Below are 15,144 nucleotides of genomic sequence, written 5' to 3' on the forward strand. Positions count from 1 at the left end.
CCATCCTATTGGTTTTGTGAATTTTTTTGCTGTGTGTTCTTCAGTGTTTAATTTCTTATTGATCTCCACTCCTAGAGTCTTTCTCAAGTTAGTACCCCTCATGTCTGATATTATCAACGGGAAAGATTCTCATGAAAACCTAACAATTCTCTATAAGATTTTGAAAATAATCTCATTGAGGAAACAAAACATTTGAAAATATTGGTAAGTTGCTCTCTGGCATTCAGTAAAGCAGTGGTTGCATTCTCTGCAGTGCAGTGAAGTCAAAACTACATTAGCATCATGGAAGGACATGTGGCACACTTTGACTCAGACAGGGGCAGCTACTCAGGATCTTCATCAGGCCACTCAGGGGAATCTTATGGGTAATTAATTTCATATAATTTTTGTTCATTATTGTATACTCAAAAATGCATGCATATGGGTGGAGCAAGGTTATGTTCAGGTAGTTGAATCTTGTGTATGTGAGGCATGGGCACAGCTCAAGGCTGGGCTGACTTATACTGTCCACAAGCTTGTATCTCAAGAATTATATGGCCAATCACAACAAAACTCACCTCATGTGATAGTGCAATTCTCTCAGTTTTATGTGGAATAGATTTCATAATTTATGTGGGGTGGAGTTTAACTTGCAAAAAAAAAGTGTTTTTTCAATAGCTATTTAAATGATTTTGTTGAAACTTGGTATGTGTCATGTACCCTTCATATGTACATGTTAGATCTGGATTTGCACTGAGCATGTCTCATATAAACTTATAAAATAATAAACTGATCAGGCTGAAATTGGTAAGTAATGTGGACCAACAGTGCTTGAATGGACATGCAGAATTCAGATTTTTTTTTCTGCACATGCACTAATCACAGGATAAAGTCTTAAAAATTATGCATTCAGTTTTCTGCAGTTTTAACCCATTCAATTTTATGTCAGTGAGAGCCAAGATACTATCATACCCAGAATTAAATTTTCTATGAAGTGTTGTTTAGAACAGAGCTTTGTCTCTCATAAAAGGTTTGAGTTACAGTGAGTTAAAGTTGAGCATTATGCTGGGTGTCTCCAAGAATCACCCTTTTAACAAGCTCATCTTTTTTTTGCATTTATTTCTTATTTGTTGTTTTTAAAGCATATCATATCCATAGTACATTGTTTGTGTGGGGAAAGCAGTTTCCAAAATAAAATTAACAGTAAAAGTTGTCACATGTATTATAGTTATTCCTTTTTCCTTGCATTGATGCTTGTACAAGTAGCTATGAGGATGCAGAATGGCTGAAGCATGTGGAACCAGATGGATCATTGCTCTATGTGGAGTCATATGTGTCAAGCACTGTACGGGAAAAGCAAGCACAAGCACTGAAGGCTGCTGGCACATCAGAAAGGAAGCCTGCTTTCTCTCTTCCTTCAAAAGATATAAAAAAACAGAGTACGTATGTATGTCTTAGTGTCTAAATGATAATTAATCATTGGTAAAGTGATTTTGTAAACATCATATTGTACATAACTTACTTGTCATGAGTGAAGTTGTTTAAGGAAAATATAGTGTTAATACTATGGTAATGAATGTTTTGCTTTTAGACAAACTGCTGGGGCTGTTGAAGAGACGTCCCAGTGTTCGAGTGAAAGGCAGTCCCCGGATTGGACTTAGTGGGGAGGTTGGTGGCAAAGGTGGAGCTGAGCTATCCCCTGCCCCTAAAGTGACTTTCAGGGACAATCCAAGTGGAGAAGTGAGGAAGGTTAAGCTTCAAGTAAGTGATACTTGCTCAGCTATTAATTTAAGAGCTCGTGCCATTACTTCCACCATGCTTGCCTAGATTTTTAAAACTTTTATTTATTTATTTTTTAATGTAAGAAAAATGCCAAATTGAGAAATCAAATAATAGATGATAAGTGTCTTGAAACCTTTCTCTTGAAGGAGTTCAAGTCATAGGAAGGAGAAAATACAGAAACAGGCTGGGAGTTTCAGAATTTAACAGAGAAAGAGATGAATGATTGAGAATACTGGTTAACTTTTATATTAGAGAAGTGGACAGAATAGGTGTGGGAGAAAGAAGAAAGTCTTGTGCAGTGAGGCTGTGGGAGGGTAGGGGGAACCATGCAGTTAGTAAGGCCAGAAGAGCAGTTAGTGTGAAAATAGCAGTAGAAGATGGCAAGAGATGCAACATTGTGGCGATGAGAGAGAGAGAGAGAGAGAGAGAGAGAGAGAGAGAGAGAGAGAGAGAGAGAGAGAGAGGCTGGACACAGTCAGTTAGAGGAGAGGAGTTGATAAGACGAAATGGTTTTGATTCCACCCTATCTAAAGGAGCGTTATGAGTGGAACCTCTGTACACTTCACAGAAGTTGTTTAAGCTAGATATGAGATTTGAAGTTTCCATTTTAGATTATAAGTAAAGAATAGACCAAGGATGTTTGAGTTTCATTGAAGAAGAGGGGATAGTTGTCTGGAGGGTTGTGTCAAGTTGATAGATGGAGATAGTTTTGAGACATTGAACAGTACCAATCACAAATTTTATAGAGATCAGAAGCCAGGCATTCTGTAGCTTCCCTGCATGAGCTGTTTAATTCCTGAAGGGTTGAATGTCTGTGAAAAGATGTGGAATAATGAAGGATGGTATCATCATCATAGGAGTGGATAGGACAAGAAGTTAAGTTTAGAAGATCATTGATGAATAATGGGAATAGAGTGGGTAATAGGACAGAATCCTGAGGAACACCACTGTTAATAGACTTAGGAGAACTGTGAGTGTCTACCACAAGCAATAGAATGGTCACAAGGGAAACTTGAGATGAGAAGGATAAAGAGAGAAGGATAGGAACTGTAAGAGGGTAGTCTGGAAATCAAAGCCTTGTGCAGCAGCAAAAATGTCATTGAAATTCCTAAAAGAAGATGACCAAGACTCAATAAGGAAAGCCAGAAAATCACCATGACAGAACCCATACTGGTGATCAGATACCTATAAGGTTTTGAAGTGATAGATGTTTAAGAATCTTCCTGTTAAGGAAGGATTTGAAACTTTTGAGAGGCAGGAAATTAAAACAATAGGATTGTATTTTGAGGGATTAGAGTGGTGACCCTTTTTAGGAACAGGCTGAATGTAGGCAAACTTCCAGCAGGAAGGAAAGATAGATATTGGTAGACAGTTGGAAGAGTTTGACTAGGCAAGGTGCAAGTACGGATGCACAGATTTAGAGAACAATAATAATAATAATAATAATAATAATAATAAACGGTTTATCCTTTTGGCAGTCAACAAACTGAAAATGTACATTGGGGGTGGGGAAATACTTGACATTAATCCTAAAGGTAAGTCAAATCTAGAAGTCAAATCTAGAAGGGACTATTGATTGATGGCTCGCACCATGGTGGGAATCACACTGAGTCTGTACCGGTCCGTACGCGGCGCCTTTAGGGGCGTTATCTTGTTGTGGTGTCTGGTGGCACGGGCGGGGTGAGGCGCGTCAGGCGGCAGCATGTTTCTGAGACGTGGATGATTCAGAAGTCCCCTACCAAACTTCTCCAGAGCCTCACGGTACATGGTGGATAGTCTGGACAGCCTCAGGGTGTTCAGGGCTTCTTTATAGGTGGTGTATGCAGGGCCAAGGATGACCCTCCAATAGGAGGGACCAGCAAGGGCATGGAGAACATCACTGTGAAGGATCTTAATGGGCAGCATGAAGTAATTGGAGGATGGAGGAGAGGGAGGAACAAGCCCTGAATTGTACAAGGTAAAGCTTTTTAGCAAAGATTTGACAGAGTTCAGCTTTAGAGATAGATGAGATGGCAGTGGTACCATCAGGTTGAAATAAAGGAGGGAAAGATGACAAAGTTAAAGTTTTTTGGCTAGGTGCCAGAAGTCATGAGGGGTGTTGGATCTGGAAAGATTTTGACATTTTCCTATTAATGAAGGAATTTTTAGCTAGTTGGAGAACAGACTTGGCATGATGCTGGGTGTAAATACAAAGTGTATGAGACTCAGGTGATGGAATGTTTAAGTATCTTTTGTGGGCCACTCTATCATATATAGCACGAGAACAGGCTGTGTTAAACCAAGGTTTGGAAGGTGTAGGGAGAGAGAAAGAGTGAGGAATGTATGTCACCATGTCAGACATCATCACCTCTGTTATGTGCTCAGCACACAGAAATGGATCTCTGACATGGAAGGAATTGTCATTTCAAGGAAAATGCAGGTCCCTCCAATTAACAGAGAAAAAGAAGAATCCTTGGTGTATCTCTAAGATGGTCAGGAATATACGTAGGGTGTTGTACTAATTGCTCTAAGTCATGGAGAGTAGCAAAGTTATCTGAAATATTGCTGCCTGAAGAAAAAAACTGCAGGAACTTATTTATTACAAAATGAGATATTCTTAATGTATGGTTGGGAAAAGATTAATAATGGTAATCATCCAGGGTGTTCCCATTGTGAAGGGAGAGATAACAAGATCACCATATCCTTACTGGTAGAAATGATGAGTGTTATTTGACACTAAATAGATTTTTAAAGGCATTGACTTTCACAGGTTTATGAAGGTGGAAACAACCTTGGGCGACGGGCCAGCCTTTGTGAAACTGTGCTTGGCCTGGTACCAGGGAGGTTTAGTGAACCTCCTGACTCAAGAGTGATGGTGGCAGGACTGGTGCCTGGGTCACAGGCCCTCAGAAATGGTGCAATCAAAATTGGTAAGTGACTTGGGGGAAGTGTTTTTTTTGGGGAATGCATGTCAGAGATAGATAAGTTGATAGACTTAATTTTGATTTTATTTTTTCATCAGACCATATGAGCTTAGGTGAACAAAGGCTGCAGCATGAAAGGAGACAAACCCAGACAGTTTCTATCTTGCTGGGAATTTTGATCTGGGATCTTTTGGTTTTGACTTGAATGTACTAACCATTACATTACTGGACCACTAATTTAGAATCTGAACTAGTTATTGGGGCATTCGCAATGGCTGGAAAAACTGCCAAAGTCATCAGCCAATTTAATTTTTCCCCAATAAACTTGGTATGTTAGAAAAAGTTTTTGTCATTTGTGTGATATCAAACCAACTAGTAAAATATTAAGAACATTTTTAGCCACCATCACTGAGTAGAGAGCAAGAAATATGGCAAAGTAAGCTAAATACTGTGCACATTATCTCAGGTTTAGGATGTATTATCACTTTGGGACAAATGCTATTTTTTTCTCTCTATATTAGTTTAGTTTATTACTTTTAAGATATACTATTAACATCTTTATAAATCCTGGCACATATGAAAAACATATATTAGTTTAGTTTATTACTTTTAAGATATACTATTAACATCTTTATAAATCCTGGCACATATGAAAAACATATGTTGACATTGTGTTTCCTTTGTCTGTTTACATTGTCTCCCAACGTCTCCTTTGAATTGCCACTATCTTTGGAAATACAACTCAAGCTTTCACAACGTGGTTCTTCTTTTGTGTTATGTTTGTACAGGCAACTACAGCACATGTATAGACTGAGATTTTACAACACCACTGCAAACTTATATCTCCCACTTTTTTTTTTTTTTTAAAGTTAATGTGTGTGATATAAGCCAATCCTTTCATCTCAGAACTGTTTTAACCATCAGAATATCGTTGCAGGACAAGTAATACTTGCTCAGTTCTTTTCAGGATTTGTCATATAAAACATTAGTCCCAGTAAAAATTGAAAAAATTGTTTTAAACTAAATATATAGCAGGAGACTAGAAATAAATGTGTAAACACTGAGAGCTTAGTTGAAAGTATTTAGCTTATAGTAGAGTGTGGATCACTGGATCAAGTGAATATTATGAACATAAACACTAAGGATTAATGTTTTGTAGCATATAGATGCTGTATATCAAGATACATCATGAGAGGGATTTTTAGAATGTGCTTCTGCAGGGAACTGCATTAAAATAACCAGCAACCACTGGCAGCTCAGACCATTGTGAACACTCCAGTTGAACAGCATACTTAATTTTGTCCATGTTTGATTTAGTTGCTCATATATGTAAGGAACTTTGTAAAGATGAATGTTGGAATAATTTAAAAAATAAAAAAATTTAAAGATATAGCAATAATATTTTAGAAATGATAACAAAACGGCAAAAAGCCTTTAGGTACTTGCATGACTTTTGGAAACTACTTTAACTTACTGTAGAGAGAGAGAGAGAGAGAGAGAGAGAGAGAGAGAGAGAGAGAGAGAGAGAGAGAGAGAGAGAGAGAGAGAGAGAGACTATGGTATTTAAGCAGAGGAAACAAAATAAGGGGTTGTGTCAATATTCTTAAACATCTGCTCAAAATGAAATTTAGAGTGTGTTCCGTAGTGGAAAATAGTGTACTGTAGTTATATTTAAATAATAAAAAAGTCAAAACATCATATTTGAGATTTTCTGTGAGCTGCCTGAACATGTATTATTGGGGGGTTTCCTTTCTCCTTCAACAGGTGACTGGCTGAAGGAGGTGGATGGAGCAGAGATCACATGGGACAACTTGGATGAGGTGTTGGCTGAGCTGCAGGTAATTTAAATACTTGATGACCTAATTACTTAGTATGGTAATTTTTTTTTGCGATGGACCATTGCATAATTGACACCACTTCTATTGGCATGACACATGATTGACGTTTGTTATGAACTGTGCTGGTACAAGTTTCACATCTATAATGAAAGTTTAAAGTTAAGAGTGATATTTAACCCCTTACAGTGTCAACAAAATGTAGAGCTAAGATACATGCTGGCATTGGCCAATTTTCAATTTCTTGGTTTATGTATAAATTGTCTTTAGATAATATAAAATTAAGATAGAACACTACTTGACATCTCCTTATCATCAAAATCAGGCTCATAATGCTTATCCATTACAATGTCATCATTGCTATCCTCATACTCATCACTATCATCATTGGTAATGTTCCACATGCAATTACTCAATTCTTCTGTCACCTTTTTTGTTAGTTTCAATGCCTTGATGTCATTAGCACAAAATCATGGAGGAATATGAAGTGCATAGGGATAGAGTAAGCATCATTGACTTAACAAGATAAGGTTGTAAGTTTAGTGTGTTCTTTCCTTCTCATTCCAGAGATAGTTTGTATTTTTCATGTATATATATATATATATATATATATATATATATATATATATATATATATATATATATATATATATATATATATATATATATATATATATATATATATATATATATATATATATATATATATACACTCATTATTATTGTTCATATACAGAACAATGTTGACTTACGATTACAATCAGTTCTGACTGACAGAGGTCACTTTGCCTATGCAGTAATTACTCTACATATATTAGACTAGGTAAATATATTATAACCATCTTTAAGTTATATATTACTGTATCACTATTTGTTTCGGTATTGTTCTAACCATTGTTTTACCATTGTCTTTGTACTGAACTGTTATCATCTTTCTACACATCTTATACACATTCAATCTTTATTTTAGTTATGATCAAGTAGTAGGTCAGTTGTAAGTTGAATAGGTCTTGAGTTGATGATGACCTTTATATGAGGCACCTAGAGCCAGAGTAACATAAGTGATACTTCAGCTGAAATGATCATTTTTATTGTATTGTCTTCCCCCACCTTCCTACTGTGGCGGGAAGCAGAGTAGAAGTCAGAATGGACACTGCAATAGGGTCGAAAATCCACCCAAATGCAGTTATCTGTAAACCCTTTGTGTTGCTCTCGAAGCAAGGTGATGAGCGGCTGGTGCCAGAATGAAGTAACTCCCGCCTAGCAGCCAGCGAGCCAATGACGGCACGTGCTGCGGTTTATGTGACACGACTGACAGCAGCCTGTCTCCCCCACACCTCACACCCACAGACACTCATGCACCCTCCACCAGCTTGCCACCACTGAACGACACTTTGCCTTTCTTTTACGCTAATACACAAGATTTCATCATTATGGTGGACAACAACATGTTCCCTGAGGAGCAAGAACCCTCTAGGGGAAGGAAAAGTGTGTGTAGTCCTGCAGAGTGGAAGAAAAACTTAGCTAAAAAAAATGAAAGAATATGAGAGAAGCATATGTGAGCAGGTCTACCGGCTGCCACGTACAGGCTTAGATAATGGGGCCTCCCTGTGCTGATGGCTACTATGATAAAATTACATTGCTGATAGCCATCATCTTGCACAGGGAATTTTGGGGCATCAGTAATTTTTCACTACAGAATGCCTACATACAGAAGCTATTTTTCTACCGTTTATCATTCTCCCCTGTTATTAGGTGGTCAGATTAGGAAGTACATACATGAGTGTCTTATGTTTTTGCTTAATAAAATTAGTACATCAATCAAGAATGGCTTCAATGGTGGTGAATCTCAATAAACTACATGCTGTTGAAACAACTTGACACAGGAACAGGAATAAAACAATGCATGCATGTTTGATAAACAGAATATTGCAAGTGTTGTTTTTTTCCACAAATAAGCCGGATAAAAAAAGCAGTCATCCATTAGCCTTTCAGAATGCTTTAGTTTCACTAAATGCCCAGGTATAGGCTGTAAACCACATGCAATAACAAACATTTTAAAGCCAAGCCCTCCTTCCTATCTCAATTAATTGAGGAGATATTACATTCTGAATGTCGCAAAACTTTGATCGTTTTTTCTCCATTTTCTATTTCTGGTGCTTACATTACTCTGGCTCTAGGCGCCTCATATATTATCTTACTGGATTTATATTCCTCATGAATGTTCAGTAACTCAAAATACAACTGGTGATGAGAGAAACAGCCCTAAAATTTGACATAACTTGGCTGCCAAAGCTTTAACCAAAACTTGAAAACACTGTGTTGCCAGCACTCCCAGAAGCACTCAACAGTGTTGCAAGATTGCAAAAGAGTGTGTGGATGGCTCCCAGTTAACCTATGATATCAAAATTATATGGTGTACAGTAGGACCTTTAACTCAACATAAATTCTATGTAATGGGGCTCCCAACAGACCCCAACCACTATATACAATTGTCATGTCTTGTAGCAATGTGTGGAAACCATTCGGCTCACCAAGGCCAATTTGGTAGCAAGCAGTTGGTATAATTACTTTCTTGGCATTAAATTAACAACATTGACACGCAAGCAAGTAAAGGTTTGTGGCATTGGATTAATGCTGTTGACATTGTATGGGTTAAAGGTGAAAAATACAAGTAGTGATGAATGATTGAAACAGTCCACCTCTTTCTTCTCTACTTTGCACATGTTGCTGCAATGGGCATACCATATTGCAGCCTCTATGTTATCTCCATTGTCTTTGTAATCAAAAGTATAGTGTCTTCTTTCCTTATTGAGTTATGAACATATTCCTGGAATTGTATGTATGAAAATAAGAGGGCTTGTAGTAAAATATAACTAAAGTGTATGGAGTGTGTGAAAAGTGATTATAAGATTATTTGTTACAGATTCCATCTCTGATCACCATGTCAGTTCAGAAGTGTGCCTCAGAAACTCTCCCTGATGAAACAGGGAGTGATCACAAGGTAAGATTGTTACACTGTGTTTTCTTTATTTTTTTGTATGTATATGTATGTTGTATGTTGTATGTTTGTGCATTGCATCATGATATTCTTTTCTGCATGCATATTGTCAATGAGCTTTGTGTCAATTTCTTATTTATTTGTACAACGGGTCCTTGTTATTTGTGATAATTGTATACTGGAAAGTCTTATAATAGCAAAACATTATGAATAATGCCTCTCATAAAGGTATAATGCACTCATTACTTATCAGGATATAAAATGATTGTACAGTAGTATGATGGTCTGATCACTGATTTCCAAGTATGCTGGATAAAATGGCACATAAAGTTTTGAAACTATCTTGGTGTAAAATCTTATCTCTGAAGGCTTTTATGATCACAGGCCCCACTACTTATAGCAGCATAGCCGGGCACCACTTGTTATAGTACAGCCATATGCACAGTCACTTCCACTGATGTCACCATATGCACCATTTTGGCCACCATCATTACTGCCACTGCAGCACAAGCACAACCAAAAAAATATATTAAATTAAGTACTAAGAAAAATGTGTGACCAGATATTGTTAACTGTGCAGCACAGCAAAGTATTTAAACCATTTACAGTGCTTTTGGTAGATGACATTTTGTGTAATGTGGTATATGACAGCTTCCCATAATGGCTCATTTGGCATGTTGTAGCTGAGGGGTGCAGTTATATATAATATATAATTACTCTTTCTTGTAGGAGTATCAATAGGTCTAAGATCTTGACAGGATACTTAAGAGCCATGGAAGCTGACTACAAGTGATGCCCTTGGCAGTGCATGTGACTAGCCCTGATTTGAATTCTTTTTCATTTTTGAAAGCTTACTAAGGGACAGTAAAAGCACGAGTGCCAAGGACCCATTATATGTATAATGTTCTGCTTGTGATGCATTTGATGAAAAAGAACACGTTGGAAGGATCTAATGTTCAGGTAGGGCAGCACATCAAGACAATCCTCATCCCTTCCCTGCCTCTGCAAGTGCAGTGTGACTTGACCTCTTTGCATGGTGCACTTATAAGGGTTGATAATGAAGAAGAACCATGATATATGTTGCAAAATGCATTCTACAATTCTGATTTTGAGCAGATTTTAATTTCACATAGCTTTCAAGGCCTTCACTTGCATCACAATACTACTGTAGTTAGTTTAAAGGGACTGACTGAGTTGATAATCTAAAAAATTTTGAAAATGTAAAAATCATATCATGACATCCTTAGGCCTAGTACTTCACAATGTGCATACAGTAATTCACATCTCAAAACTATTGAGGCATATTTCTCCACCACTTATTGTTGATTTTGATGATTCTGGTATCATTAGAAAGATAATTAAAATACCTAAAAAAATTGTGACAGAATTTTGATTGAGTGTTCAGTTTTTTTTTCTAGCTTAAGAAAAATATCCAGACGAGAACAGAATTTTGGGTTTTTTCTCTACAATGAAACTTAAAAAATGAAAATTCTGCCACAAAATTTTCTTAGAAAAACATCAAAGTATCTTGTGAGAAGTTTTCAAGAAAATCAAAGAAAAACTGTTGTTAAAATATGCAAAAATCTAAACCTCAGTTTTACGTATTTTCATTAAAAAAACTATTGCTCCGAATTTAATGAAACTTATGCATATAACTCATCCAGAAGAACTTTATAGTTCATAGAAATTTTGTACAGTTTGGTTCATAAATAATGAAAATAGAAAGTAATTCAGTCGGTCTCCTGAATTTTATCATTTTGTATAAATCATGTACATGAACAGTAAATGTTTCTATACAGCCAATGAATATATTGTACCTTTAAGATATTTGTGAGTTGTAGAAGTAGCAAATTTTCAGTTTAATAAAACTCTTGAACTGGGGCAGAGGGTGACTCAAACCCAGTTGGTGAAAGTTGTGACAGGAATGGGGGGAAGCAGCTCCCCTTCCACACACCTTCAGGAGCTCCCACACACTCTCTTGTATCTCAGCCTTGTTGGAGTTTCTGAGGACTCCCCAGATGGTGCTGATATTAGGTAAGTGACAGTGTTTGCATGAGTTTATTCAGTACTGGCACTGAACTTTGCTGTTTGATTTACATATCCATTTAATGTCCTTCCTTTACTGTTGTAGTTTATGTACACACATGGTTAATTCATCAGATATTTCTCTTTCTATGACATGTTTTTCTCTAACCAGAAGCCTGTATTCACCAAGTAGTTTATGACCATCATCCTCCAAATACACCAAGCAATGCATACTGTTTACTTTTTCCATCTGTTCTTACATAGCAATTCTGTATTGTGTGTCTGTTATGATTACTTCATGAACAGTCATTTGGTTACTGTGTTCAGTGTGAAGGTTGTAGACTATATGTTGCATGTTGGGCATGTAGTAAAAAGTTATAGAACTTTCACATAAAATATTCTTTATGTACATCTTTTAAATGTAGTTAGGACAACTGATGTTTCTTTTATGCCAAGTCCTTGTTTAAAAAAAAAATAGATATTTCATATGATATATGATTATGTGGATTAAATCAATCCAAAGATGACCTCACTTGATCTCTTTCCTCCCTAGATACCAGTTTCCCAACTGGAGCAACAAGCTGGTGAAGGTACGAGGAATGTTTATTACTGCAGCCCACACTGTGCAGGAAGTTGCTGGTACACCTGCCCTTTGGTAGGAGTTTCTGCTTTGTATCTGGTCAAATGAGTGCTTACCCCTTTTTTGTATCTCTTTACCATCTACAGAAGCCATTTATTTTGCTCTCTTACATTATTTTGTCTGCAAACTGTTACTGGTATTGTAGACTGAGGCCTCTCAGTTCTGAGCATAGCATGCTAACATCTACACCAACAAGGCCATTTACTTAGCTGCCTCAAGTGTTTTTTTTTCCCATTTAGAAAATTCTGGTCTTTATTGAAAATAATTTGGTAGGGCCCCCATGGTACATTTGGACCTGTGTGAGCTTTGTGAGCCATGGGGTCCTCAGGCATGTTCAAATCCTGGCCATGGTCTGAGGGTAGGAAGTGCATCCACTTGGAGTAACAGTTCCCAAATGCCAAATCCCAGGTCTTTTTTTAGGAGTTACCATCCTAGCTGTGATAGAGTAGGGAAATAAAACAAAAAAATAAATACATAAATAAATAAATAAATAAATAAATAAATAAAAATCAAATAAAATAGATAAAAAATAAAAACAGTTTTGTGATTATAAAGCATTAATCAGGGCATGTTAATTAATTGAGTCATGTTAATATTGCAGTTCAACAGTGTGTGTGGATGGAGAGTACTACCATGTGGCCTATACCAGAGAACACAATGATGTCCTTCTTCTGGCTTTACCACATGCCTAGTAAGTATTTTTTTTCTTTTAGTATGAGCAAAAATAGTTTTAACATTTTTATATAAATTTTGATTTCTATTTTGTGGGTTATTAAACATAAAGTTTTCAAAACCATCCTTCATTTTATTGAGTTTCTGCAAACCACCCTTCATTCTCTAAGCCAAAAATTAGTGAAGGGAGTGATTTATTTTCATTGCTTTCTTTCACAGCTTTTTGTTATTTGATTAACCAGAAAAAATCTGTGAAAATACTGAAGGATATAAAATCCATTGGGAGGAGTGAAAAGTCAGAGCAGGAGATGATCATTGACATACAAGACATAGAAGGAAACAAAAAAGAAGAAAGAAACTCTTGCTGCAGGAGGCAGTTATACTGATCCTCCCTGCTTTGTTTATAAGATTGCCTGAGCATGTACTCAGTTGCTCTGCACACAAGTATAGCGACATTTGTTTGGGTGTAGCACCACAATGCTATAGTGGCCAGTGTTTCCTGTGCTCTCATTGATGTTCACCAGCTGAGTTGTGTGTAGTAGTGCCCAGGATTACTGTAGCTGTACTACTTTCTATAATTTCACCAGTGATGTACAACATCAGTGAATTTATATCAACCATGTCTTCCAAACACCCTGCATGATCTACTGACTGCCCTACCAAGGCCAAGAGAGCAAGGAAAAAGTATTAATCTTGATCTTATTTTATTGCTTTATTCTTTTGTTTATTTTATTTATGTAACATGATTTATTACTTCAGGCAATAACTGTATTTACATACAATAATTCATGGTTTTTATGGGTTTTAAGGGGCATTAGGGCACATACATACAGGTCTTGGAATGCATCCCTATTTTTCCTATTTAATCTTAACTTTGCTATGCGATCATTTCCTTTATGATTGCATTTTCAGGAATGTAACCCCATCGTATACCAGGGAGGGCCTGTACCACATAGGGTGTCATCTTGTGATGGCTCCCTCCTTCTGATGTTTAGTTGGTGATAAGGGCGATGGAATCACATCTCATAGCTTTGCTGTTTATTTGATGTAGAGAATACAGGGTGCACTCGCCTCTGAGTCTCATGCTGATATCCCTCCAGGCTGACTCTCAGCCTTAATTTATTTAGCCCAGACTGAGAGTTGTCTACCAATCATGTCCAATACATCTGTCACATGGTTTAGGAGAATAGGGTGTGGAGGTGAGAAGGTGCGACTTCAGTTGTTTCCCCAAGGGACCGACACACCTAGAGAAATCCGGTGAGGTGCGAACAGGCAAGGATCGTGTCCCACAATAATAAATTATATGTAGTACATAAGTACTCAAGTTGTCCAGACTTGTAAGGAGAAATAAGACCCAAACTTTTGCATAAATGAAATGATCCTGGTGAATTTGCAATAATACTGTATTATGTTCTTATTACTAAGTACTGGTGATCATATTTACTGATGTGGTAATTACAATGTCATATACAGTATTATCAAACAAATACATTACCCCAACAACAAGTGAGACAGCTGACTGTTTGCAAAAAAGATCTAGCAATTGTAAACTTTTTATAAGCAGATGTAGAAACAATATAATGCAAGCCTTTTCTTTTTTTGATTATACATGTGCATACATATATCATTGTTGTTGTTGTTGTTGTTGTTGTTGTTGTTGTTGTTGTTGTTGTTGTTGTTGTTGTTGTTGTTGTTGTTGTTGTTGTTCTTCTTCTTCTTCTTCTTCTTCTTCTTCTTCTTCTTCTTCTTCTTCTTCTTCTTCTTCTTCTTCTTCTTCTTCTTCTTCTTCTTCTTCTTCTTCTTCTTCTTCTTCTTCTTCTTCTTCTTATTATTATTATTATTATTATTATTATTAATCTCTCCTTACAGTGTGTCTAGCCATGATATAGTGGGTCTCATGGAGCAGATTTCTACCTTAATCAAGTTTGAATTTGGAACTTTAGTCAAGTAAGATAGAAAATATTTGACAACAGTGTACATAGCTCACACATTACAGTATAACATTTATTGATAGTAGTATTGAATAAGTACCTTAAAATATCTCTCTTGCAAATGAAGAAAATTCACTTTGATAACCTTTTAGATCTATTTCTTAAGCTGAAAATTAAAATATACCTATAAAACTCAACAACTACTGCCAAGTTCATAAGTTGAGTGCATTCGCTTCCACTGTGCTATTGTGTTGTGGCTAGTTGGATGTATCAGCATGTGAACTCACTAATAGCTAAATAGCAAACATTGGCATTCACCTGTACATACTTGATACTATGGGTGTATATGATTTTTATTACCCTCTTTTGCATATAG

The 15,144-nt window shown here is 36.6% G+C and overlaps 1 protein-coding gene across 6 annotated transcripts in view; it reads left to right on the forward strand.

Annotated features, from left to right (window-relative positions):
- The window catches only part of LOC135109372 (protein inturned-like), a 30,749-nt gene that overhangs the window by 5,990 nt on the left and 9,615 nt on the right, over positions 1-15,144 (forward strand). For 5 of the 6 annotated variants that reach the window (XR_010272681.1, XM_064020791.1, XM_064020783.1 and 2 more), the window contains 10 exons: positions 254-365; positions 1,246-1,418; positions 1,571-1,740; positions 4,511-4,670; positions 6,429-6,502; positions 9,426-9,503; positions 11,386-11,534; positions 12,079-12,180; positions 12,767-12,856; positions 14,707-14,784. Coding sequence is in view for 5 of the 6 variants with exons in the window: in XM_064020791.1 (XP_063876861.1) it covers positions 283-365; positions 1,246-1,418; positions 1,571-1,740; positions 4,511-4,670; positions 6,429-6,502; positions 9,426-9,503; positions 11,386-11,534; positions 12,079-12,180; positions 12,767-12,856; positions 14,707-14,784 (1,157 nt within the window). In the remaining variant the exon portion in view is untranslated. Of the gene's footprint in view, positions 1-253; positions 366-1,245; positions 1,419-1,570; positions 1,741-1,800; positions 3,719-4,510; positions 4,671-6,428; positions 6,503-9,425; positions 9,504-11,385; positions 11,535-12,078; positions 12,181-12,766; positions 12,857-14,706; positions 14,785-15,144 lie in introns of those variants that run through there. The other variant, XM_064020805.1, reaches the window with a different exon arrangement.

Source organism: Scylla paramamosain, chromosome 2 (assembly GCF_035594125.1).
Source record: "Scylla paramamosain isolate STU-SP2022 chromosome 2, ASM3559412v1, whole genome shotgun sequence".
In the NCBI taxonomy this organism is placed as follows: Eukaryota; Metazoa; Arthropoda; class Malacostraca; order Decapoda; family Portunidae; genus Scylla; species Scylla paramamosain.